Source organism: Xiphophorus maculatus, chromosome 5 (genome assembly GCF_002775205.1).
Source record: "Xiphophorus maculatus strain JP 163 A chromosome 5, X_maculatus-5.0-male, whole genome shotgun sequence".
Classification (NCBI taxonomy): Eukaryota; Metazoa; Chordata; class Actinopteri; order Cyprinodontiformes; family Poeciliidae; genus Xiphophorus; species Xiphophorus maculatus.
Window position 1 is genome coordinate 12,886 of NC_036447.1, and position 27,259 is coordinate 40,144.

The 27,259-nt window shown below is 43.1% G+C and overlaps 1 protein-coding gene across 4 annotated transcripts; it reads left to right on the forward strand.

Annotated features, from left to right (window-relative positions):
• Nucleotides 1-118: 118 nt before the first annotated feature.
• On the forward strand, nucleotides 119-26,887 carry LOC102233288 (equilibrative nucleoside transporter 1-like). Of its 4 annotated transcripts, none has more exons than XM_023333603.1 (13): nucleotides 120-269; nucleotides 3,300-3,433; nucleotides 3,701-3,782; nucleotides 4,714-4,886; nucleotides 6,896-7,035; nucleotides 9,878-10,012; nucleotides 10,153-10,250; nucleotides 12,606-12,687; nucleotides 12,756-12,820; nucleotides 25,856-25,964; nucleotides 26,084-26,169; nucleotides 26,245-26,440; nucleotides 26,525-26,887. In XM_023333603.1, exons 2-13 carry the CDS (start codon nucleotides 3,408-3,410, stop codon nucleotides 26,656-26,658), a joined length of 1,326 nt encoding a protein of 441 aa, XP_023189371.1. In that variant the 5' UTR covers nucleotides 120-269; nucleotides 3,300-3,407; the 3' UTR covers nucleotides 26,659-26,887. The 4 variants fall into 4 exon arrangements, with proteins under 4 accessions (XP_023189375.1, XP_023189371.1, XP_023189373.1 ...); XM_023333605.1 differs by having other exon boundaries at nucleotides 3,348-3,433; XM_023333606.1 differs by having other exon boundaries at nucleotides 122-269; nucleotides 26,241-26,440.
• Nucleotides 26,888-27,259: the final 372 nt, after the last annotated feature.

A 27,259-nucleotide genomic window follows, 5' to 3' on the forward strand; every position in this document is an offset into this window, starting at 1 on the left:
TTAACAATCTGTATGACTTCCACAGGTTGACAATGTTGTGTTATCTGTTATTTACACAGAACCAAAGTCCAGAGAACAGGCTGATATTGCAGGTTAAAGGCCACTGCAGAGGAAGAAGTGATTCTGCTGAGACGGCACCAAACCATGAGGAAGACCTCAAAGACAGGAAGGTAACAGAGGACGAAGGATTTCACAAGCAGCTGTACGCACAGAACGATCAACAATATCTGCTGTGATAACGACTGAATGGCTGCTGTCAAACACTGAAGGTAAAACCTGAACCTGGTTTCAGCCTTTTATCCTTTCTGGGTTTCTTCAATCATCTGATAGCTGCTGATCAGGACGGGAGACATCTTGTCTAATGAGTTTGATTTGGATTTTCTGGGCAAAGAACTTCCTCTGTGAGATGGGCCACTAAACAGACCACAACATTGACAGAATTTTGATTCCCAATATCTGTGACATCAGATGGTGCATTCAGGCACACTCAGGAAATTCAGGTAGCAGGCTCTGCAGACTACATAAAACAATATGAGGCTTGAGATGGTTATTTCTCTTTTCAAGTAATTTCACAAGACTGAATTATCTTTCCTGATAAACACAGGAACCTACTGACAACAATATACTTGCTCCTCAACAGTTAAAATGTCTGATTTGCTCCCCAAATGTTCGTTCTCAGGCATCAATCTGTTTTCATAGCTGTGAAGCTGAGTAGATCAACACTGGATCCGATCGATCGTAATGCCTTCCCTGTTGGTTCCAAGTGTCTGCCTGTCACAGTGAGGCCTCATCTCCCAAAAGAGGGCAGAAAAACACTTTACAGTTCTACTTCCTGTTGAGTCTCTAACTTCAACTTAGATTTTCCTCGCCTCAGTAGGAATATGAGGATGTTTCATTTTCAGTCCTTTAGAGGACAAATAAGTTTTCACTTGAAGTTTTAACAGAAAAAAATGACCTAATGAAAGAGCAAAAATCCTTCCTACATGTTCCCACTGTCAGGACGCGATATGCTGAATAACCTTTGATAAAAATGTTTTTTAGCTAACTTAAATAAACTGAATTTGCATTTTTTGATAACAAATCAATTGGAATGGATCAAAGTGGCTTGCAATCTAGTTCTTGGATTGAATTTACCTTTTTTTAAATGGATTGAAATTACATGTTATGAATTGGTGCTAGAAAATCAACTGAATCGAAACTATAATCAGATTAAAGGCCACATTTAGGTTGTCACGTTCAGTGCTAATATGAATGTTATGGGTTAGGGTTAACCACTATAATGACCTTAACCTCTGGAGATTCTAGGCTGCCCAAAATGGGGCATCCTACTTTGCCACTTTTGTTGATTCTCAATATCTGAGTCAGATTTATTGAAACTTGGCCAGGACTTAAAATGTTTTTGTCCTTTTGATTGTATGGTATGTAGAACAAAAGATATGCTCTTTGTGTACTTTGAAGGCCTTCTGTCCCATTTTGTGTCATGAAATGGGTTGATTGTGGTGAGGATGGACTGGGCTCAGGTAGTAGTGCAAAAATGTTGGTTTGAATGGCGATCTCAAAAGGGTGAAAAAGTCCAGGCAGCACAGGTGAGCAAGGAGAGAAGGTACTCAGACACTGGTAGCGCTGGCAAACACAACAAAATGACAAACCACAAAACACAATGTAAAATACATGGAGGGCAATCAGGGGACCGGAGGGACAGCTGGAAACAATCAAGGGGTAGAAGCAACAACACAGGGACTAATGAACACTCAGAAAACCAAATCCTCACATTTGGGTCCCATTGGTTTCCATTAGAACCACATATTTTGGATGGACAGTTATCCTAGCATTTTAAAATAACATTCCCATGAAAACAAGACTAATCTAAGCTTCTGCCTTCAAAATGCTAGAAAAGCTAGTTTTAGATGTGATGACCCCCTAAAGTTACCACAGAGCCAGACCCTTTATTTAATCAAGTTTCATTGGGTAAATGGTGCGATTATCTTCCAAAATGCATGACAATGAAAATATTGAACACCACAAAATAGTCCTGTTGTGTTGGCAGTGGCGTAAAGGAGTGGTGTGAATGTGATTGAGAAAATATTTTTATCTGTATGTGTGTGGTCATTTGAAGAAGCTTTTGAGAAAAGCTGATGTGCGGCAAAGCAGTTTTTTTATCTGTGCAGCTGGCACTCAAAATTAAAGTTGTTTTGTTTATGTTTCTTTATCAAGGGAACAAGATTCTCCTCTTGGATGAGAGGAACAGCCTGGTGCATCTTCAGTTGGGCCAGTTTGCAGCAGTGCTTTCTAAAATAAGCCATAAAATCTGACTTGTTGTGAGAGACAAATACAAGTCAGACTAGACAGACCGACAACTATATGAACAGCATCACTGACATAGCAAATAGCCAGTCATAGGCAACTAATCAAAAACTGATTTACCTCATGACCAATGTCCCTCATGACGCAGGGCTTGTTGGGGTTAGCGCGTCTAACAGCCGGCGCCCTGGAGAATCCATCGCTCGTTCACACTCGGTGCTTTTATATCTAATGAGCAAGGCAGTACTGCAAACTGGAAGTGAAGGTGGGGAAAGGGAGCACAGATGTGTTCATGGGCCCAATAGAGGTGGGAATTTACAGCCACTTTTACATAAACACTATTTCAAAACTAATAAACTGCCCGGTTACATAAAAATTTAGAGTAAGTCTGGAAATGTTCTTAAGCTCATAGAAGGCCGACTTTGTAACTGTCTTTATATGTCTCTGAAGGTTCAGGTCAGAGGTCATCCTGTTCTCTAGTTTCCAGCTGGAATAACGAAGTGGAGACACAAGCAGCCCCTCCCAACTGGAAAATGAAAAGACAGGAAGAAAGAGGAGCAGGTTGAATTCGTCAAAAGGAAAGGAAATGGAGGACAGGAGAGAAAAAAATAGAAAATAAAGATAAAGTTATTGCAGGATAAAGCCAGAAGAACCAAATGAATCATTTCTGTAATGAGGGGTCAAAGGTGAGTGACAGTATGAGATAAAGCAGCAGGACTACAGCAGGTTAGCAGCCGTGCTACCTGGCTCTATCATCCCAACCCCCACTGGGAATTAGGATGCGTTGAGGGCCCACAGAGCTTTAAAGGCAGCCTGTCAGCAACTTTACACCTCTGATGAATCAACAATTGACCTGCTTGATCGATTAAAATCAAGCACGTCTTTATTCCAAAATACAACTTTTTAGGAGAAAGTCTGAGTTAAAAATAGAAAAGATGGCTGAATACACAGACTAGTTCTCCTCTTTTGTCTCAACATTAATATATATTTTATTCCAGCTCTAGAAACACCCGGAGGTTGTTCTGATCCTCCTCATTTTGCTCCAGCCCAATCCGGATCTCCAGTCCAGCTGCGCCGTCCTTCAGCCAGTTGGTTTCTCTGTGACGATGGCTACCACCTCACCCAAAGACAAGTAATCCAGAGAATGACTTTATTTAGACTTCTTTAAGTAAGATGCTGTAACATGAACAATTCAATCATCAATACTTAGCAAAGATTTGCAAACAATGTGAATGTTTCTATAATTAAGAGAAAAACTATTGTCAAAACGATACATAACCTGACTTGATTAACTAGCCAAACTCAGGATAAATCAGTTTTAACTTTCAGTGATGTAGCAGACCATGTCAAGCTCTCACTGACGGCCGTTGATTGAATCATTCAATGTTATTTCTTGCAGATATTTGGCCGTGTGGGTGATCTTCTTCATGCTTGGTCTGGGAACATTGCTGCCCTGGAACTTCTTCATGACTGCTACCATGGTGAAACATCATCTGCTTTTTCTCCACAGCTCCTGTTTCTCTGCACAGTCTTGTTCTGACAGTAGCAAAACCAGGGAACCTGAAACATTGTGGCTGGGTTCTGAATAAATGTCAATGAATGTGAAAGAATATAACAAAATCATTTTTCACTCTTCACTGCTATTGTTGCTTTGCCTGAAGCCCCAGTTTGGACCTGCAATGAATCATGGGATATTGTGGACCATTAAAAGAAGAAGACATTTGGAGGAGTCTTTGAATTTGGACTGGCCTTGTTGCCATGCTATGATGTATCGCCCTACAAGTGCCACCTTTGAAGGATGCAGCACCTGAATTCAGACTAAGGAGAGACTGGCTGAGCAGAAAGGATGTTGGCATCAAGCTGAGAGCCTGATGCAAACATCCTCCTGCCACATGTCGATGTGCCCTTTAGCAAGACACTTAACCCCAAGTTGCCTTTCAATCTGCCCATCGATACATGAATGTGAGTGGGATTGGGCAAATGTGGTTGGAGAGTAAAGCACTTTGAGTGGTTTGTATGCTGAGTGTATTTACTTTTCCATTTAAAGTGGAGCTGGAACATCAAATGACCAACAGAGGTCAGTGCTATTGTGTGAGCAGCTTTTTGTCATCCCTAAAAGGTCAGGCTGGGATGGATGCAGAGGGTTGAGACTTCCTGTTGCTTTACCACAAGTTACCTGGCGATGTGTGGGAGTTTGTGAGTGTGAATGGCTGAATGTGGCTCTGGTGTAAGGTGCTTTCAGGAGTCAGTATGGCTGGAAAATAGCAATTTAAGTTCAGGCCATTTAACATCTGGGTTCACAAGTCCAGTAAAGGTTCTGTTACTGAATCCAAATTCACTTATTTTCCTACTAACAGTCTTCTTTTGACAAAAGCTCTTTGTACGTGAACAGAGGTTTTATTATCCTTGCAGTACTTCAGGAATCGTCTGAAGGACCCTTTGCCCACTGAGGTTTCAGCCAATCAGACTGAAGCAGCAGGTCAACATCAAAGTGTTCTACAGACCAAATTCAACAATGTGATGACGCTCTGCGCCATGTTGCCTCTGCTGCTGTGCACCTGCCTCACCTCCTTCCTGCACGCCCTGTGAGTACTACACAGGTACTACGCCAGTAGTGCACAAAGTACTAGACCAGTACTACACAGGTACTACACCAGTAGTGCACAAAGTACTAGACCAGTACTACACAGGTACTACGCCAGTAGTGCACAAAGTACTAGACCAGTACTACACAGGTACTACACCAGTAGTGCACAAAGTACTAGACCAGTACTACACAGGTACTACGCCAGTAGTGAACAAAGTACTAGACCAGTACTACACAGGTACTACGCCAGTAGGGCACAAAGTACTAGACCAGTACTACACAGGTACTACACCAGTAGGGCACAAAGTACTAGACCAGTACTACACAGGTACTACGCCAGTAGTGCACAAAGTACTAGACCAGTACTACACAGGTACTACACCAGTAGTGCACAAAGTACTAGACCAGTACTACACAGGTACTACGCCAGTAGTGCACAAAGTACTAGACCAGTACTACACAGGTACTACGCCAGTAGTGCACAAAGTACTAGACCAGTACTACACAGGTACTACACCAGTAGTGCACAAAGTACTAGACCAGTACTACACAGGTACTACGCCAGTAGTGCACAAAGTACTAGACCAGTACTACACAGGTACTACACCAGTAGTGCACAAAGTACTAGACCAGTACTACACAGGTACTACACCAGTAGGGCACAAAGTACTAGACCAGTACTACACAGGTACTACACCAGTTTCTAGGTCAGAGATGTGTGGTAGTTTAATTCTGTCATGCTGTCAGATTCACGTTCAGTTGGACGTTCAAGTTGCTCCAGTTGCAGAAGCAAAGGAAACTCACCATCAGTCACCAACGACTACGGACTTGTAGCCATGAAAACTCCCATCATGGAGGTCCTGGAGAGACTCCTGCTGGCCCACCTGAGGAAGTAGGACCCCCTGCAGTCTGCTTATCGCCACGGAGACGCCATCATCCACCTGCTCCATCAAAGCCGCTGCCACCAGGACGGAGCAGCAGCTCTGAAGAGCAGCTGATCTGCAGCAGGTGGAGCTTCAGCCTCACCTGGTTCTAGAAATAAATCTAATCTACCTGATCTATATCTATGGCTGCCTCTCTAACAGACTGGGGTCGAGCAAGGAGGCAGCAGGAGAACCTTCTATCATCTACAGAAATACTCAGATTACCCTGTACTCAGATTACTCTGCAGCTGCTGGAGGACCAGAGATGGACACCAGGACAGAGAGCTGCTGGACACACGGAGGGAACAATCAAATCATCTGGAATGAAAACAAAAGAAAGGAGATTACTGCTTTTTTCAGGGGAAATCAACAATAATTGACAGTAAAACACTTTGAATAAGGGTAAGAGGTAAAACACCATTCCCATCATCTGTTCTGGTTCTGACTGGAAAATCTGGAGGTGACTATTACAAAGATGGATTCTTCATAAAATCAAGAAAATTCTCTTGAAAACGTCCTCTTCCTCAGCCTGGCCTGGAGAGACAGAGAGTCTTCAGTCAGAAGCTTCTTCACTCGCTGTAAAACAGACTGCTACAGGAGATGGATCCTGCTAACACCCATCAGCATCTATTTCAACTCTTTAGAGAACCGTGGATAACATGAGTTACAACAACATTTCAATTCTCTTTGGATTGGATTGAGTCGTACAGAAGCTATTCAATAAAACTAAATTAAGCCAGATATGTTGTAGAAACCCAGCAATCATCATACCAATATGTATAAATCAAATGAATGTTTTTTATACAACAGGACAAAGGAAGGAATCGTTATAAAAATGTGAACCTAAAAATTAATTAGTGATGAGTTACAGGAACTGTGATGAAAAATCAGGTCCAAAACAAGTGACAGAAAAGACTGAAGGAACCAAACAGGAACCGGAAAAACATCATGACTTAAAAATCCTTCTGTTCTTTTTATTCCAGAATACTTCACATCTAAGCAGTTTAGTGTCAGCGTTTCATCTACAGAACGTTAGTCCTGCTTCACAAACAAAGCTGGATTTAATTTGTTCTCGCTCTGTCAGCGTTCCTCAGTGCCTGCGTGTGATGGGAAGCCTCTTCATCATCATGTTTGTCTTCATCATCACTGCTGTCCTTGTCAAAGTTCCTCTGGAGCCGCTGCCTTTCTTCTCCATAACCATGGTGAAGATAATCATCATCAACTGTGAGATATTTATTTTATAATCATTTGATGTCTTGTAGCCAATATCTCAATGTTAAACTCTGAGCGTCTAAAAGCGTAAGGTCGTTTCTAGTTGATATTCAGGTACTACACCAGTACTACACCGGTACTACACCAGTACTATACCGGTACTACACCAGTACTACACCGGTACTACACCGGTACTACACCGGTACTATACCGGTACTACACCGGTACTACACCGGTACTACACCGGTACTACACCGGTACTACACCGGTACTACACCGGTACTACACCGGTACTACACCGGTACTACAGCGTCAGGTCGTTTCTCCTTAATGTTCAGGATAAAATATGAGTCTTGCGACAAACCCAAGGAAGTGAATGAAGCGAGATCAGCACAGAAATTATGATGTCGTTCTCAAAGTTGAGTGACATGATTGGTGCAAACTGCAAGACAAATATAATTTATAGTTCCTAGTTAGGTCAAAGGCCCCTGGGGAGCATCAGCACATAGTCAGAGTCTTGCCGCCATGGTGGTTCGGTGGTCTTTCCACCTGGATTTGCTTGCTCCAACGCTGCACCATCATTTTAAGGCATTAAGGCTGGGAGAGGGTAAGATGAAGGCTACGTTCACACTGCAGCCTGAAGTGACCCCAATCTGACTTTTGTGATCTGTAGCTGATTTTTTGATGACAGAATGATGATGGAAAGCCAATCACAGCGAGAGATGTGTTGGGTCTGCTGTGGGGATTGGTTGGGTCCATTTGGCCTGGAGGTTCTGAACCTCCCGTAACCATCGGCTCCCATCTTCTTCCACTGCTCCTCTCTCCTGTGGAGTCCCAAAAGGCTCCATCCTTGGTTCCTTATTTTTTCTCTTTATTTTCTGCCAGTTTGGTCATTCATCATGAAACACTATTTTTATAGCTTTGCTTGTTTTTGCTATTTTTCTTCCTTTATTATCCATATTGTATTTTAACTTGCTTTTGATATCTTTACTTTTCATTTGCAACACTGTGTCCTGCCAGTGTTGGCCCGATCTCTCTTGAAAAATACTTTTTTAATATATAAGATCACACAATAACATACAGTTTTCCTTTTACTGCTATTCAGAGGACACACAAATTGATCTGCCAGTAAAGTAATGAAGCCATTTCTTCTCAGATATTAAGCAGTGATTGGCTGAAAATCTTTTACAATCAATCAAGGATGAAACTGAATGTAAAGTGTTTGTGAAAAGTGGAGTAGCTGGCCTTGATGCTTCTTTCTTCTGCAGTCAGAAATTTTGGTGCACTTTGATTTAAATGTTAAACTTGACAAACAACAAATGTAACTAAGACGAGTTTCTTTTACTTTTGGCTCCTGGCCACAACTAAAATGATTTTTAAATGATAATGACGTTCAAAAGGCTGTCTGTGCTTTTATAACTTTGCATTTGGACCAACTTGCAGTTTGCTTTATTATGGCATAAACAAGTGTTAATTAAGTCAGAATGCAGCTGCTCGTCTCCGAACAAGCTGTCAGAAACCCAATCAAATCACACAGATACATAAATATAAATAAAGATTATTTGAAGCTTTTGCTTGTTTCAGTGTGTAGAAAGTCGAGGAATAAGTGTTTTTAAAAGAAATTTAAAAAGAGGACTTGTCTGACTTGTTCCAGAACTTGGAGCAAACGCTCTGCACTCGGAGTTCTTCTCACTCTTCTTACAACTTTGGACCTGCAGGCCCGTTTCAGAAACTGGGATGAGTGAAAATCCTGAGTTAGTTTTGGGCTAAATAGAGTATACGTCTTGGGTTTTCGGTTTCAGAACGATTCCCTCCGTGAATCAGCGCTGCTCTGCAGACGGCCTGTTGCAGCGAATCCTGAGTTTGTTCTGTTGTTTAGCCGAGGCCTGAAACAAGGAAAGTGCCAGAAATTGCTTTTCCTTTTCTGGGGGAGCCTGCAGATGTTGGGAAGTAATACTCTGCAGGGTGATCACACGCGATTAGTAGATATTGATTTTTGGTTCAGAAAAACAAAATTATCAACATTTTTTGGATGTTAAATAAATGGAGTGACAACAATTTTACAAATTTTATGCTAACTTGCTAATTTGGCAGCAGCAACAGTGTTGCTGATTTTGTCATATGTATTGATACTCTTTTCCCCCGTTGCCATGGTGAATTGCGTGATCTGCATTCAGGGCTTCTTCTATTCTCACACTTAACTCAGGGTAACTTGACTCAGAGTTAGTTAAGCAGTTGATTTCCCTGAGTGTCACAGAGCTGGATAGGGTTAATCAGAGTCACTGCTTATAGTCAGAGTTAGTTAACCCTGCTTTCTGAAACAACTAACAAATCAGAATATTTGTTGAACTGCAACTTGTGGCATTTCTTACCAGGTGAGAAATGTTAAAACACCCTGACCTGAATATGAATAATGAGAATGACAGAAGGTCACATAAATACAAGTTCCTCCTTCATGTGAGCAGCCTGCTGTGAAGCCAGATGCAGATTTGATTTCAAAGTCAGTCGCAGGAATAAGAAACTCTCCAGATATTGTTTTTGCAGACCAAAGCCGCCCGGCACCCGCTGAACTCATTTAGCACCAACTACTCCAACAGCCACACCCACCCTGCCAGGCTCCCAAATGCAGGCACATTTATCCACCAGTATGCAGATCAGAAGCTAACTTTGGGTTAAAGTGCCTTGCTCAATGATGCACTGACAAGAAGCAGGACTGAAAGCTGGGATCAAACACATAACACTGTGAATAGTACTAGAGCCCCAGAAAACCCAGGGTTAACAAACTCAGAGTTTTCACACACACCGAAATCCCCGGCGTGCTAATCAGCTTGTTGAACTGTTGGTTATTTTCCAGCGTTTGGGGCGGTGCTGCAGGGCAGTCTGTTTGGGATGGCCGGTTTGCTTCCAGCTTCGTACACCTCTCCCATCATGAGCGGCCAAGGACTCGCCGGAACCTTCGCTGCCGCTTCCATGATCTGTGCCATTGCAAGTCTGTCAGATAAGCTTTCAATAACTGATTTGCAATATAGCCTTCATTTGAAATAAGTCTTGGTTGATCAAAATTTTGACAATAGGATGAATACATCACAAATGATCAACATTTTTATTGTGTCACTTCCTCCGCTGCAGGTGGTTCTGAGCTGGAGGACGCAGCATTCGGTTATTTCATCGTGGCCTGTGTTGTCATTTTCCTGTCCATCTTGTCCTACGTCTTACTGCCCAAACTGGTAAAGTCAAACCGGATCATCAAACTCTCAGCAATATTCTTTATCAGTTTATTTCAGAGCAGACTTTAAGGGTTTGTCAAACATATTTAGGCTTTTTCACATGGCAAAAGTATATATAGCCAGAAGACTATAGATATGAAAAAAAAATAATAATTTTTGTGTTTCAACTAAAGTTTAAACTTAAAAAATGTCCTTAAAGACTCCATAAAAATTGTTTTTATCCCTTTAATGCCAGCATTCCACTTTAAACCAGTCCACGTCCGTCGAGAGACCACCCGTTTGTCCCATGATGCACGAGCGGCGCGATCTCAAACTGTCCGAAGCCAGGGTCACTCAACTTTCTTTGGCATCAGGTCCCATCTTCGCCCTGGGGGCTGAGACAAGTCTGGCTGCAATCACTCTGTTTAGCGAGAAGTCTTCTGGCTATATATAATTCGGAAACATTTAAAGCAGGCTATGCTTTCACCCTCCTGTGAAAGCATAGCCTGCCCTAGACAAATTCTGAAAAAGTGGGTGGAGCTAAGGGGCCCGGAGGGTGTGCCTGCGTCACTGACTGGCTTAGTGACTTTCTCGCTAAATTTACTGACTTTTTTAACAACTAGCCACAAATCTAGAGACTTTTCTCTGAGTTAGAGATTTTCACGGTGAAAGCAGGATTACCACAACCTGATCTGTGCACACGCTTAAAGAAACTCTTCCACTACTTTTGTTTTGGTTTGTATTTCATTGCAATTGAAATAGTGCATGATTCAAGGAGAACAAGTTCAATTGCATTTCGCTGCACTTTGACCATTATTTCCTTGAAATAAAAAAACTTATTGCATATGTGCTTGTGTACAATAAGTAATAAAGATGGAGTAATACATTTGATTCCCAAGATCACATGGGCTTTAGTGTTGTAAAAAATGTGTATTATAAAGTTATTCTCTGGTCGGTGTGAACGCGGTACAGTCCAATCAGTCTATATATAATTTTTTACTGAAGTATAATATTTGAACTAAGGTTTTAAGAAACTTATTATAAAAGGACCTAATTATTATTACAATTAGGTTCTTTTATAGCAAGTACTTCTTGCAATCACAGTAATAAATAAATGCTTTGCTTGTTAGAGCAACATTTTAAGAATAATCCAGAAGGAGCAGTAAGATGGTTTCAGGCCAAATATTAAAGGGGAAGTTATCTAACAATCCTAAGTTTTGAACTTTAAAACATGTTCTGTAACTACCTGGAGTGTTTCCTTGATTCTTTCATGAACATTTGAGAAACGATTAAGGGTTGCCCAAAAGCCTACTCTAACAAAGCTCCTCCTCAGAGCAGCAATCCTACTCAGTTCCTCAAGACTAGCAGCAGCAATTACCAAACACCTGGTGGAACTGTGCATCTGCTGAACTCTTTAAACAAACTCCTTCTCAGTTTAAAGCTGGCAACAAAATGCAAACAGCATCACAGAGGAGTATTGATGTGAAGAAGCGTTGAAGGCAAAGTGCCGGACAGAGCAGGAGTTTCTTAAAGAAGCAGAGGCCCAATTTGAAGGCATTAATTGTGAAAATTTTATTTTAAGTTATGTTTGATATATAAAGTATTTTCATAGGAACTGAAGGTAACATAGTTACTAGCCTGGTAGAAACCGGTTCCTTGTTTTACGCTTTGCTTCGTCCAGCGGATCTGGACTCTCATTAAGAAATGATTACTTCCTGGAGGCGTGGCCTCTGCTGAGGTATTAAATTTTACCCAATCGCTAACGTTTCCCTGTGAAGTATGTAGTTCAATGCTAAGAAGCTAACCGGAAATGAACTGCACTGTAAACCACCGTCCTCCACTGAACATGGCGGCTTGAACGGCTTCGTTCCTCCGCTGCTAAAACTACAGGCAGACTATGATTACAGATCAGCAGAAAATCAATGTCATCGTTAACACATTTTCCTTCACCTCTGATTGGCTGGCAGATTTTCTGCCAGCCAATCAGAGTGAATGGGAGAAACCCAAACGGTGCTAGAAAAGAGAACTTTATTCGAGTGGAGTTACAGCCACACAGTTACTGACTGTGGTATGAAACTGTGTGCCTGGAAAACTCATAATACTGCAACTGTAAACACATAAGTAGCACCATCAGGTCAATTCACAGATAACCTTCAGAAACAAGTCGATGTGGGGTTTAGTTCCTCTTGAAGCCAAACTCGATGAAGATGAAGGAGATCAGGTTGGTAATAGAAGATCTGTATTAAAAGAAAAACTCAATTTATCATAAGAACTCAAATCTGTTTGTGTCTGACTGTGGACCATAAGTCAAGATGCAATAATGTGAAACTGCTTCTATGGTTGATGATTAATATGTGAAAGAAACTTTCATTTCAGACATTTTTCCAGTTTTATCAAGAAAGGAACAGAAAACAAAGATCAGATGATGAGCAGAATGCCGTCACTCTGATGAACGCAGGTATGGAGCTGAGATTATTGCTATTATTCAGATTATTGTAAGTCACATATGTTGTTGTTTTTGTTCAGAGAATAAAGATGCTGCAGCAGATGAGAAACAACAAAGCATCTCCATGATGAAGATCTTTAAGAAGGTCAGACACTAAATCCACATGAATCTGTTTTAAAGTTCATCAGATTATTATTACCGTATTTTCCAGACTATAGAGCTCACCTCACTATAACCCTCATCCACAGAGATATTTTTAAAAACTGGAAACTTACGTATATAAGCCTCACCGGGCTATAAGCCGCTAATATCCCAGCCACTCTCTGTTTTTCATAAATCTGCTGAATTTATTAGCCCTTTTGTTGACAAATTTGTGACGGATTGGGCCGACTAGCAAACACTCAGACTGAGATGCTGTGGGACAGAGATGCAAGTTGGATGCGATTCTTGCTGAGACTCGCAGTCCAGCTGCAGACTAAAACTCTCTGGCAGGAAGGAATCGATCCTGGAGAAGTTGCTAGTTTCGGTTCAGTGGAACGGCCGCACTAATTTGGATGATTGGAATTAACAGGGATGTATCGGTGAGACTTTAGGGCAGATTAAAATTTGAAATCTACCCGACATAAAGCTCTCTGTATCTGAACTGGCTCCCCTGTGTTAGCCTCGGCTGGCTGGATATCTCAAATCTCCTGGAAGACATGTGAATGTGACGCTCCTGCTCTCCTCACTCCCTTCTGAAATCATCCATGTGACTGTGGAGCAGAGCGCTCCCAAGGACTTGCTCCTAGATAACACCATCATATCAGACTGTTGCCTGGGAGACCGAGCTGCATGGTTTCATGGTCATACACATGCAGAACACAAACACAGCAAACAGATACACTCCGTGATGTCACCGTCTGTCGCTCATGTCTTTGATTTATCTCAATGTAGCTACATGTGCATACTTCCCTGATGCATCTCTTCCTTGCCCTGTCTGTCTAGTTTATTTTATTACTTTTAAAAATTGTGGAGTACTCACTATTTAGACCAATACTATACTTTTTAGATTATTATGCAGAGAAACTTCTGTTAATTTTTCCAGAAAAACTCCTTCTAGCTTATAATTGTGGAGTGCTTCTAATTATCTTGTAACTCAGAAAAGGAATTAGAATAAATCTTGAATCCTTGAATCTACTCGTTACCTTAGATCCTCATTTAGGACCATCTACTTTATAGAATCAAACATGGAGAATCAACATTTCGTTTTATGCCTCATAAATTATGGAGTACTTGCATTTACCTAGCAACACAGAATAGAGCATCTAGTTTATATACTTTTTAAACTGTGGAGTACTTGTTACTTTAGACCAATATTTAGCTTATTATCATCCAGAGAAACTCCTTCTACCTCATACATGATGGAGTACTCATAACAGAAGATCTAGTTTAAATGTTCAGTACTGTACTGGTCTGGACTGGTTTTATTTGGGAAACATGGAATGTGGGATGGATGCAGAGAGAAGACAGAAGGCGGAGTCGGACTGCAGATGGACTGATAACTGATTCTATTTCATAAGGGCCAATGAACCTGGGAGAAAGTTTCTTTGACATGGATTTCAAAGGGGTATCTCGAGCAGAAAGCAAAACCTTTTGTCCAGGAGTGTATTGTGGAGCAGGTGTTCTCTTCCGATCAGCATAGTGTTTGTTCTGTTCAGCAGTTCAGTTCAGTTGAGTGCGGAGATGGTCCTATTCCAGATGCTTCTGCAGCGGTGAATGTGATGTTGGACTGAAGTGACTGCGATCTCTCTTTCATCAGATGGAAATAGTGGAGGTTGGTAACCTAAAGAGATTTCAAATGGAGACAAACCAGTAGCAGCAGAAATGTGAGTATTGTGAACGTATTCTACCCATGGTAGAAACTGACTCCAGTCAGATGGATTGATGGAAGAAAAACATCAGAGGGTGGATTTGAGTTCTTGACTCATCCTTTCTGTTTGGCCTTTTGACTGAGGATGATAACCAGAAGTTAATGTAACCTTTGCTTCTAGGGCTGAACAGAAATGTTTCCAAACCTGTGACGTGAACTGAGGACCTCGGTCATTAAGGATTTCTTGAGGGATTCCATGTAAGCGGAAAACATGTTTGATGAGTAGTTGCGCTGTTTGAAAGGCTGTGGGGAGTTTCCTGAGAGGGATCAGTTGGCAGGTCTTGGAAAAACAGTCAATGATTGTGAAAATAGTTATCATACCTCTTGAGACGGGAAGTCTGGTAACGAAGTCGATAGCGATATGTAGCCAGGGACGCTTTGGTATGGATAGTGGTTGAAGAAGACCAGCCACAGGTTGATGAGATGATTTGTTATGAGCACAGGTAGGACAGGTGAGTACATATCCTTTTACATCCCTGTGAACAGAGGGCAGAAACGACTTAATCAGGAAAGATGATTAAGGTGATTATGGTGCAACTTGTACTGGGATAAGCAGAGAACTTGGCGGTGTGAATCCAATGGATGAGACAGGCTCGGACGGAGGGAGGAACATAAAGTCGATTGGTTGGTCCATTTCCAGGGTCGGGTTCTGACTGCTGAGCTTGGTGAATGATGTCCTCGATTTCCCAGGTTACTGCAGCTACAGTACAGCTGGGAGGAAGGATGGATTCATCTGGTGAGTACACTCTGGAAAGCGCATCAGGCTTGATGTTTCTGGATCTGGGGAGATAGGAAATGGAGAGGTTAAACCGAGAAAAACAATGACAAGCGGGATTGACGGGGGGTAAGTCTCTTGGCGGACTGGAAATATGACAAGTTATTATGATCTGTCCAGACCAGCACCGGATGTTCAACGCGCTCCAACCAATGCTGCCACTCCTGAAAGGTCAGCTTTATAGCCAACAGTTTACGATCGCCCACATCATAGTTTCGTTCTGCAGAGGACAATCTAAAGGAGAAAAAGGCACATGGATGAGTTTTATTATCTGATTCAGAAATTTCAGATAACACTGCTCCAAACCCCATTTCTGAAGAGTCCACTTCAACAATAAACTGCTTGTTGGGGTCAGGTTGGATGAGAACCGGAGCGTGGGTGAAAAGAGAGTTGAGACGGAGAAATGCCGCGTCAGCTTCAGCTGACCACTTGAAGGAAGTTTTAGTGGATGTCAGGGATGTGAGAGGCAGTGCTGTTTGGCTGTAGTTGCGTATAAAGCATCGGTAAAAATTGGCAAGCCCCAGAAATCTCTGTAATTGCTTGCGAGTCTGTGGAACCGGCCAATCCAAAACTGCTTGTATCTTTTCTGAAGTAGGCCTTACCTGTCCGCCCTCAAGGATGAAACCCAGGAAAGTTACAAATGACAGATGGAACTCAGATTTCTCGGCTTCGACATAGAGTTTTGTTTTTAAGGAGGCGTTGTAGAACCAGACGGACGTGTTTCTTGTGTTCTGTGATATTTTTTGAATAGATGAGAATATCATCCAAATAGACAAACACAAAAACGTTTAAGAAGTCTCGGAGAACATCATTAACCACAGTTTGAAAAAAATGCTGGGGCATTGGAAAAACTGAACAGCATGACCAAGTATTCAAAGTGACCTATGGGAGTTTTGAATTAGGTTTTTCACTCATCCCCCTGGCGGATGCGGAGCAGATGGTAAGCATTACGTAAGTTGTGCCAGGAAAAAACAGTTGCGCCATGAACAGGTTCTAATGCTGAAGAAAGAAGAGGTAAGGGATATTTATTCTTAATGATTTAGACCTCTATAATCGATACAAGGTCTGGAGGAACCATCTTTCTTCCACACAAAAAAGAACCCCACCCCTAAGGGAGAAGAGGAAGGACGGATGATGCCAGCTGCCAGGGAATCCTTGACATATCCTTCCATTGCCTCACGTTCAGGTTGCGAAATGATATGTAGGTGACTCGAAGGTAATGGAGTGCCAGGCAGAAGGTCGATTGTCCAGTCGTAAGGGCGATGGGGTGGAAGTGAGAGAACCTTTGATTTGCTGAAGACGGGAGCCAGATCATGATAATCAGGGGGAATGAGAGTTAAATCAGGTGGATGAGCCTCCTGATGAACGGCCGGTGGTGGACTTGGGGGAACTGCGGAGCGAAGACAAGAAGAATGACATTCATGTGACCAGGATTCAATGTGCAGCTCAGAACAGTTGACGTGAGGATTATGTTTTTGCAACCACTCGAAACCTAGAACTAAGGAAGAGTTAGCGGTTGGGTAAATGTAGAATGAGATCAGTTCCTGATTGCTGGAAATGAGTAACTGTAGCGGTTTAGTCATGTGAGTGACTTGAGGCAAAGATTTACCATCCAAGGCAGTTACACGGAGAGGAGTTGGGAGTTGAATGGTTTCTAGTGACATCTGCTGTACGAAGGCTGAATCAATGAGACTATATTCACACCCCGAATCAATCAACACAGACAGACTGAGGGAATCGTTAACAAATAGTGTCGTGGGGAGGAAAAGTCGAGGAGAAGTCTTGTCTTTTCTCAACTGGCCCGCCAGCCTCCTCGTTTCTACTGGCGGGCTGGGGGTTTTGGCCAAACAGGACAAGTGGCGATGAAGTGGCCAATGGATCCACAATACAGGCACAAGTGAGAATTCATTCTTTTTTGTTGCTCCTCAGGTGACCACCGGATACGACCAATCTGCATAGGTTCAGGATCTGACTGAGTCTGTGAAGGAGAGGGCAGTTGAGAAGGAGATGGACCCAGAGAGAAGGTAACTTTAACAAATGGACTCCTTCTAGTTTTGTCTTTATTTCTCTTTCTAATTCAATTATCCAAGCGAATAGCAACTGAGACAAGTTCGCTCAGTGTTCTGGGTTCGTCTTGAGTTGCTAATTTATCGTTAAGTGAATCATTAAGGGCGTGGAAAAACATGCTCTTTAAAGATGATTCGTTCCACCCGGATGCCGCCACTTTAATTATGAAATCCACTGCAAAATCTGCTACCGATCTCTGTCCCTGTTTTATTGTCAAACGGTTTCTTGAATTTGATGTCTTGTCTGACTCTTGGCTGAATGTCTGCTTGAATTCAGTGAGGAATGCATCAAAGGTGCATCTCAAATCTGACAGATCTTTAAATCTGGCTTCAGCCCATTCTAGTGCCATTCCCTTCAGGTGTGAAATTATAGAAGAAATCTTAGTACCATTACAAGAGAAACTTTGAGGTGAATGATTGAAGGCGAGGGTGTATTGTAAGAGGAATTCACCACAGCAATTTATAGTACTTCACCTGAGTATTTTTCTGGGATTGGTGGACGAACTTCCGAACACACGGAAGTTCTCCGGAGCGGACTGGAGGAGCCGGAACGGGATCAGGAGAAGAAGCCTGATGAAGGGTCCTTTGTAAAAGGTTAACCAATTCATCCAATCGCTGGTTAGTTTCTCTTTGTTGGTTACCCAGAATTCTTAATGCTCATTCATGGGACTGCATGAGAGTGTTGTTCAGCTATGGCTCCCCTGAGTGCTTCAGCTGGGTCAGTTTGTTGGCTTGAGTGATCCGACATGTTGGGAGCAACTCGCTTGACCCTCGTGCAAAAACACATACAGGAGAATGAGAATCAGTTAAATAAAAGTTTATTTTGGAGCTAAACAATGAATGTGTGTGGAGAGTTTTCTTGCTGTGGAACCACAGGATCTGGATCGTCTTTGTTCTGGAGGCTGAGAAGGAGGTCAGGTAAGAAGACTGTTTTCAAAGAGAATGACTGACAACGGGTTCAGCTTACTGAGTGTGATGAGGATGTTCCGTCAGGGGGGAGTGGTTGGTTCACTGGAGCTTGGGTTGCTTGTGGGAGTTAGAGGTGCCCAGTCCAGAATCAGATGATTAGAGGAGAAGGAGGTCACTGGAGATAGACGGTGGTAGTATGTTGGAGGACGGACAGGTAATCGGCAGACTGGAGGATGGAGGAGCAGGTATTCGCCAGTATGGATGAACAAGGAGAGGGATCTTCTTGAGGTGGTCTTTGGTCACCGGATTGAGGGACTCAGACAACTCTGGGTATCTACCAAGGAGCCACGAGGGAATCCTGCAAGGAGGTCAGAGGAAAAGGTCAGAATCAAAACACTGAGAACAGACTCAAAATGCTTAGAGGGGCTCCGAGTACCAGTGCTGGAGAACTGGCTGCCCGCTCCTCTTATGCTCAAGTAGATGACACCGATTACATGCAGGTGTGCAGGGAACAGGCCCTCCAGGCGGCAACCTACTGGCTCCTCCTGGTGGAAAAACAGCAGAAACACACCCCATCAGGTCAAGACTCCAGTTTCCAACAGTTATACTTTTTCTTCTTTTGCTCCTTTGGTTTCTTGTTTTGTTCTTATTTCCTTCTAATTCATGTAAAGCACTTTGAAAATGTGCTATATAAATAAAACTTCCTTATCATACCTTATGGACCAGTATGGACCCAGTTAAACTCAGGGACAAAGTGTGGAAGAACTTAGTGATTGGCTAAGCCTTTTGGGGATGTTAGCTTTCTCACGCTGTTCAGTTTGCAAAGTTCTTTTAATAATAGTAATAATTAAAGCTGCAAGCAGCCTCGAGCGGCCCTCGCAGCAAGCGCCGCTCCGGCCTATTGGCCACCGCGGGGGTTCCAGCCACCGCAGAAGCTCTCGCACAGTTTCCAGAGCCGCAGCCCGCTCGCCACCGCAGAAGCTCTGCCGCAGTTTCCAGCACCGCCGCCCGCTAGCCACCGCAAAAGCTGTCACACATTCTCCCCACCCGTCCACCGGGCGACACGCATGAATGCATTCGGCAGCGCTCCCCGACGACTGTCAAAAAATCTGGTGCAGATCGGTCGATGCATCGAGGAGATACAGCCGATGTATCAACTTAGGGGGCGCAGTGGAGTCAAATTACATTTCAAACCCGTTGGGCTCTTTAGAGGTGAACAAAAGTCATACATATCCAGTTTGGCGCCAATCGGATGATCCATGTGTGATTTAGAGCCAAACGTATGCATATGGCGAGGGACTGATATTCGCCATTTGGCCACGCCCACACGGTTCAGCCAGCAGCAAGCATTGACAGAGCTCATAATCCGAATCATCTTGATTAGGTCAAGAAAGCCATAAACGGAGCTTTCCAAGGAAAAAAATGGCACTTCCTGTTCTGAGGGGCCGGAGCTTAGATGACGTCATAATATGATGACATAGGATCGTCAGGCATCCCACCAGGATCAGTCATGCCAAGTTTGATGCAGCTCGGTCAAAATATGTGGAATCTAGAGGCAAACGCATACCAACGGCGTTGCCGCCATTGAAAACTCTTGGCACTTTAAAGCAAGTGAGACCAACTTCCTATCTGTCATCCAACACAGAATCACCTTGATTAGGTCAAGAGAGCCATAGATGGAACTTTCCAAGGAAAAAAATAGCACTTCCTGTTCTGAGGGGGCGGGGCTTAGATGACGTCATAATATGATGACATAGGATTGTCAGGCATCACACCAGGATCACTCAGGCCAAGTTTGGTGCAGCTCGGTCGAAACATGTGGAATCTAGAAGCAAACGTATGGCATCGGCGTTACAGGTCACTTCGCCACGCCGCCACGCCCAGCTGCTTCATCGCAGCTGGTCAGGGCTTGAATCCACAACACACCAACATGTCTTCTGTCTCTGGACACAGTTTCATGTTGATTAGGTCAAAGGGCTAAGATAGCGACCGTTCACAGTAAAACATGACACTTCCTGTTCTCAGGGGGCGTGGCCTAGGCGATGTCATCATTTCACCACAGGGTATTTTAGGACACCTAATGATGATCAATAACTTAAAGTTTGGTATCTCTGTGAGTTTCTGTGCAGGAGATATAACATTTTCGTGTTTCATGGCGAGTAGGTGAACTTTGACCCCTGGGAACTCCCCTTCAGCATGCTCATACAGTCACCGTTTTGATAACTTTAAATTGTCCATGCCTTATGATCAGACTGACCGAGTTTGAAGCCGATCAATCGAAATCCCTAGGAGGAGTTCGATCAAATACGAAGGCTGTAAACGTCAAAATCGCGGTCGAAATCAGAACTCCAATCCAAAATGGCCGACTTCCTGTTGGGTTTAGACCATGGCTCTAAGAGACATTTTTGTACATCCTCACAAGATACACATGTGTACCAAGTTTGGTAATTCTAGGTTAAAGCATGGCTTGGGGCTGATCATTTAAAATCTCCTAGGGGGCACTATAGAGAAATTAGGCCACGCCCACCACATTTTGTTATGAATTCCTGTCGGCAGGTGGATATGGATCCATCCTAGTGAGTTTGGAGGAGCTGAGCCCGAAATTGTGGAATTCAGAGCCAAACGTATGGCAACGGCATTACAGGTCACTTCGCCACACCGCCACACCCACCTGCTATGTCAAAGCCGGTCAGGGTTGGAATCCACAACACACCAACATGTCTTCTGTCTCTGGACACAGTTTCATGTTGATTAGGTCAAAGGGCTAAGATAGCGACCGTTCACAGTAAAACATGACACTTCCTGTTCTCAGGGGGCGTGGCCTAAGTGATGTCATCATTTGACCATAGGATATTGTAGGACACCCGATGATGATCAACCACTGAAAGTTTGGTCCCTCTATGTGGTTTTGTATAGGAAATATAAGAGTTTCGTGTTTCATGGTGAGTAGGTGAACTTTGACCCCTGGTAACCCCCCTTCAACATACTCAAAACCTCACCATTTTGATAACTTTTAATTGGCCATGCCTTATGATCAGACTGACCAAGTTTGAAGCCGATCAATCAAAATCCCTAGGAGGAGCTCGATCAAATACGAAGGCTGTAAACGTCAAAATCGGTGTCAAAATGGGACCTTCAATCCAAAATGGCCGACTTCCTGTGATATTTGGCTTATAACATTAAATGTAAGTTCTGAATGTTTTGGTGAGCTCTACATGTGTACCAAATTTCATGACTCTACGATGAAGTACGTTCATACCATTGTGTCTCCAGAAAATTGCTAGGTAGCGCCGTTGAGCCATTTTTTTTGGCGATTTTTGCAACGACCTTAAAATACGAAATTTTTAAACCGCCTATATGCTTCCGCCAAGTTTGGTGAGTTTTTGAATATGATAAAGCCCCCAAAAAGGTGCGCGAAGAGGGGGGCAGAATCGTAATAATAAGAAACAGTACAGATACAATAGGCCTTCGCAGCGCTTTGCTGCTCGGGCCTAATAAGGAGGACATCACAAAATTCAAGGACGAATTCATAGTGGAGGTGAGTTGAGAATTTATCGGTTTTAAAGAAGAAATTGAGAGAAAAGTGGCACGAAATGATGCGGAAATGCAGAAACAACAAGAAGACATCACCGATGTGCAGGGTCGTATAGCAGAGCCGGAAGAGTGGAACATGGAAGCGAAGGACGCCATTCTGAGTAAAAGAGGACCCCAACAGCAAAGAAAACTACAAGAGAAGCTAACTGAAGAGGAAGGGCACGATAGGCGCTGTAAAATAAGAATTTACAACGTGGCCGAACAAGACAACGAATCAGTTCGAGAAATGGTGGAGGGGCTCCTGCACCGAAAGCTAGCTCTGCCGGACGGAACCAAGCTGGAGATCCAACGAGCTCAAAGAAGCCTTGGAAAGAAACCACCACCGGGGGCTAATCCCAGGTCCATAGTGGTGAATTTTCTTAAACACAAAACCAAAGAAGACATTCTGGCAAAAGTGTGGAAAAAGAAAATCTAAGTCGAGGGGAGATGGATATTTTTTGACCATGTTTACCCCACCGAGGTAATGGAAAAACGCAAATCCTACTCTGGGATAAAAAAGGCTCTGAAAGATCAAAAGATCTGCTTCCAGACACCAATGACTAAAATATGGATTCCCTGGTTGGATGGTGCCAAGATTTACAACAACGCGGAGGAAGCTGCAATAGACGCGAGGTGACAAGGGCTGGAGATACAGAGCAAGAACGGCACCGGATCTTCACCCAAGGAGAGGATCCAGAGAGCGCTGCCATGGCAACGGGTCAGGAAGAAGCAGAAGACGAACAGCGGACCTCCGCTACAGATCCTGGCCAGAACGCGGGGAGTCGAGCGAGGGAAAGGCTGCAGGAGTTTCACAGAAGAGTACATTAAGGACACGACGGTAACGGGGGCATAAATGGACCACTAAAGAAGGCTCAAACTTAAGAAATAAAAACCAACACAAGTAAAGTAATTGAGATATTTCACAAGGCCTAGGAGGGAAAGAGATTTTGAGTTATGTCAGCACGTGTACCAGGGACTGGTGGCAGGCAGGAAGTCATTTACTATGAATATTCAAGAAAAATGGGAAGAGGAACTGAAGGAACATATAAGCGAGGAAGAAAGGTTTAAAATCTGCAAAACGCGGCGCACAGTTGCCTGCTCCCTTTATGGAGAGAATTTAATTGGAAAAATATGGTTAGATTTTTCAGAACCCCAAAGATTAGGAACAGGAAGGTGTTGTTGAGGAAAAATGATTATTTTTAGTGCTTAATACAGTTAATCCTACGGCATGTGTAAAAGGTATATTGAACATTCTTATTTTGAACAAATTTCTTAATTTTGAACAGGTTTGTGTTAAGGATTTAAAACTAAACTATTGATGGGCAAGTATTCAAAGTACAGGAACCAAATGCAGATCAAAGGGGATCTCTCAATGGGGCTCCTGCTGTGTTATCAGAGGACAGGAGGCCATAAAATTAGCATCTCCTGCAGGGCAGAATCACTGGAGCTTGGAGGAGAGAAGCCTGTTTGGTTCACAGAAGATCAAAAGTCTTCCAGAACCAACATCTGGGATGGTGTAAAACTGAATACAACATAGAATGTTGAAACCACTAACATTTAATTTCTAAGACATTTTTCTAGGTACTAATAGCATGTTTTTAACAAAGATTGTATTATCTAATTGGAGAACTACTAATCTAGTAAATGATGAATGTATTTAAAATTGTACTATCTGTGACTATATCAGAATCAAATGGAAATTGTTTGAATGAAAATGTTTTGTTTAGTATTAGAAAATTGCTCAGGATTTATGCTAAATGGGGTTTACTTAGGGTTGAATATTATGTTTCATAGGTTAGAAAAGGAATTATACCTCATTTTGTTCTGTTGATTTTATGTGTTATTTTTGGCAAGACTTAATCTTTTGAGGTGCTGGGTGCAGAGGAGCAAAACTGGGTTTTGGTGAAGATAACCTTTCCTTGAACCAAATTACTGGATTTAAGTTTGTCCTGAGAATTTATGTAAGGAGAGATAACGGGAGAGACTCCGGATTCCACAGGTATCTGTGAAATCTTATCTTATGTTTTTCTTTACCCAAATGACCGTAGAAACCAGGAAGCCAGGACGCAGCTGTTGGCTCTTTTGTTTTACCAGAGAGCAAATGGCCTTTGATCTTTGGCGTAAATTAGGGGGAGTTCTAAGTTTCTCTGAGTGTCCAAGGTAGCTTCCAGTTGGTCAACCAGAGGTACGCCTTAATTGAATATATTAAAAAGAAAAGACACACCTTCAGTATAAGAGTTCGTGCACAGGAGTAATAATTCAGATAGCTGCCACTATTTTGCTTTTTTTGCATCAGCTCTCTCCAAAGACGCGTCTTTGTCTTTTCTTTCTCTATTTTTTCCTGTCTCAGGTAATGAATGTATATCTCTGTTCCTCTGCAGTTTTGTTGTTGATTCATACGTTGCCTTGTATGGGATTAAACTCTGTAATTCTGTGACGTCAACATGCAGTGTTGTTTTCCTGGTGGCCGCACGTCGCCCGCTGAGAGGACCTGGGATCCAGAGGAAGAGAGAGCCAAACTTTTTTCCAAAGTTAATTTATAAATTATTCTTTCTTAACAGTGTCCAGCCCACTGGAGACTTTGTGGTCAAAATGGTGTTGGTCACAACTGCATACTGGGATAACGTGTCTTACTTTGAAAACCATAACAGGATATGGAATACCCCGATCATGTAAAACGTTGCAGCTTAATGAACAGTTTATGGTTTAACTCTGTCAGAAGCTTCAGATGCTTCTAAAAACTCAATGTTCTGTATCTTATATTTATTATGATTTCTTTCAGTGAATAAAGTCATAAATCATCACTGAGCTTTTACTTAAAACCAAACTGATCATCAGTTGTTGTTGTTCTCTTGACGTCTTTCTGGACTGGTCTGGATTTCTTCCCAGTTTGTTCTTTTACTGCTGGCACTAAAAGTACTGATGGTATGAAATCAGTAAGATGTCATGTTTTTAGAAAACCTCAAAGCACAACCAAAGTAACACCTGAGCTCTTTGACCCCCAGGTGACCCCTGATTGATTTATTTAATGGCATTTCTCAACAGCAACACTTTGTCTGCTCCAACAATCACAACATTATTGAAGTAAATGTTGCAACACTGAACCTCTGACTGTCTGCAGTTAAAACGTTCACAGCAACGCTTCCTCCATAGTTCTGCAATATTCTTATCGCCAGTAAACCTTCAACAGCTGCTGGCAGCAGAGACTTAGTGCTATTAACGAACTTTATCTCCTAAAACTCAGAAACATGGTTGTACTGGAGTTTATTTTCCAGGGCGTTTGCCCAAATTCTCTGATCATTCCTTTAATATAACAGACAGCGTTCTTAAATCCAGTGGTTCCAGATCTTGAGTTTCCTGCAGCAACCTGGTGCTTCCAGGCCGTTCCAGTCTCAGCACGTGTAACAGTGTGTAGGTTGGAGAATCGCACTTGCTTTGTGTATCAGTGCAATGGGGAAATAGCGCCCCCTTTTTTGTTATGGTGCATTTTTGGCCTGTAGGGCCCAGAGATCCCAAGATCATCGTCTTCAGAACTTGGATGGGCGAGCCCAAGCCCAGAGGACGGAGTGAACGGTAGATGGTGACCCGATGGTCACTAACACTGAGACATTGAATGAACATTTGACAGGCACATTGAAAAGACTAAAAAAATACCGTTTTTTTAAGCGTGCAATTTTTGTGTATTTGTAAATGTGAATCCACAATATTCACCATCTTAAATTCTACTCTTTCTTATAGACATTGTGTGCTTCAGAATCTTCTGATCAGGCTCAACTTCCTTTACACTTGTTATCAGTCACTGAAGTAAATTAACTTACCTGCCATCTACTATTATCAAGGATATTTGCAGAGACGTTTCTTGTGGGTCACATGTTTCACTGATATGGCTGCCAGCTTCTCTTTAGATAAACCAGTAGCTAAAACCCAACGTCTTTCCTCAAACCTCAGATTTGGATCCTGGCATCGTCGGTCTGCTTCATCTTCACCGTCACCATCGGCACTTTTCCCGCCATCACTGCCGACACGCGATCCACGCTGGCCGACGGAGGGACCTGGGGTCAGTCTTCCATGTTGGCTGCATGACCTCCACATGACCTTCTGGCGTCTCCATGTTGGTCACATGAGGTCTGCCTGGCTCTGATGACTCTCCGTGTTTTCTCCGTGTTTCCCGCGCAGAGCGCTACTTCGTCCCCGTCAGCTGCTTCCTGCTCTTCAACCTGAGCGACTGGACTGGGCGGAGCCTGACCGCCATCTGCATGTGGGTGAGTTTCTGATTGGCCGCCGATTTCCGGTCGGAGAGCGGCCGGTCGGATCTGACGAGGCGTTTGTGCAGCCAGGTAAAGACAGCCGGGTGCTGCCGGCGGCCATCTTGGCTCGCGTTGTCTTCGTACCTCTCTTCATGCTGTGCAACGTTCAGCCCCGCCTCCATCTGCCCGTCTTCTTCCATCACGACGGCTTCTTCATCGCCTTCATGCTCCTCTTCGCCTTCAGCAACGGTTACCTGGCCAGCCTCTGCATGTGCTACGGACCGAAGTAAGAAAGCAGCAAAACACACTAGCCGACGCAGGCGCTCCGTTTCCATGACAACAGACTGTATTTAATTCTGTCGTTCTGCAGGAACGTCCTTCCTCACGAAGCAGAAACCGCTGGAGCCATCATGGCGTTCTTCCTGGCTCTGGGATTGGCTGCCGGAGCCGCCATCTCCTTCCTGTTCAGAGCACTGGTCTGACTGGGACCCTGTACTGGTCTGACTGGGACCCCTTCATTTTAGCATCTAAAGAGCAGCACATATTTAAATCTACTGGAGTTTACTAAATGTTTTAAATGGAAATAAAATGTAAAAAATCAGATTAAAAACTAAAAATGAATCAAATCCATGAAACTGACAGGACGTTTGGACAAGAGTTGAGACGGTTCTAGTTATAAAGAATTTAATTTCATGTCAGTGTAACCCCCATAAACTCTGCTGGTCTGTCTCTATGTTTAATGTGTTTGTTTTGTTAGTTCTTAGAATGTCCTGTAGAGGGCACTAGACCCACATGTCTCCTGTGTCGGTACAAGAAAAGGAGTAAAGAGAGGGGAGAAGAAAAAAAAAGATTACCTAGACCAGTGGTCCCCAACCTCTTTAGTCGCGCGGACGGGTCAGCGTTCTGCTGCAAGTTGGCTCAATTTTGACGCACAAGACGTAACCGGTAATATCCGGTTTAGGATTTTCAAAATAAAAGACATTATTTCTACTTCAAGAGCCCGGTACCAATTGGTCCGCGGACCGGTACCGGTCCACGGTCCGGTGGTTGGGGACCACTGACCTAGACCACAGGTGTCAAACTCCAGTCCTCAAGGGGCGCTGTC

Excerpts from the sequence above, each read along its gene's own strand:
- LOC102233288 (XM_023333603.1), top strand. The coding sequence starts at position 3,408 with ATGGCTACCACCTCACCCAAAGACAA. Across the intron at positions 4,887-6,895 it reads ACCTCCTTCCTGCACGCCCT|CGTTCCTCAGTGCCTGCGTG; the intron begins GTGAGTACTACA and ends TCGCTCTGTCAG. Across the intron at positions 10,013-10,152 it reads CATGATCTGTGCCATTGCAA|GTGGTTCTGAGCTGGAGGAC; the intron begins GTCTGTCAGATA and ends CCTCCGCTGCAG.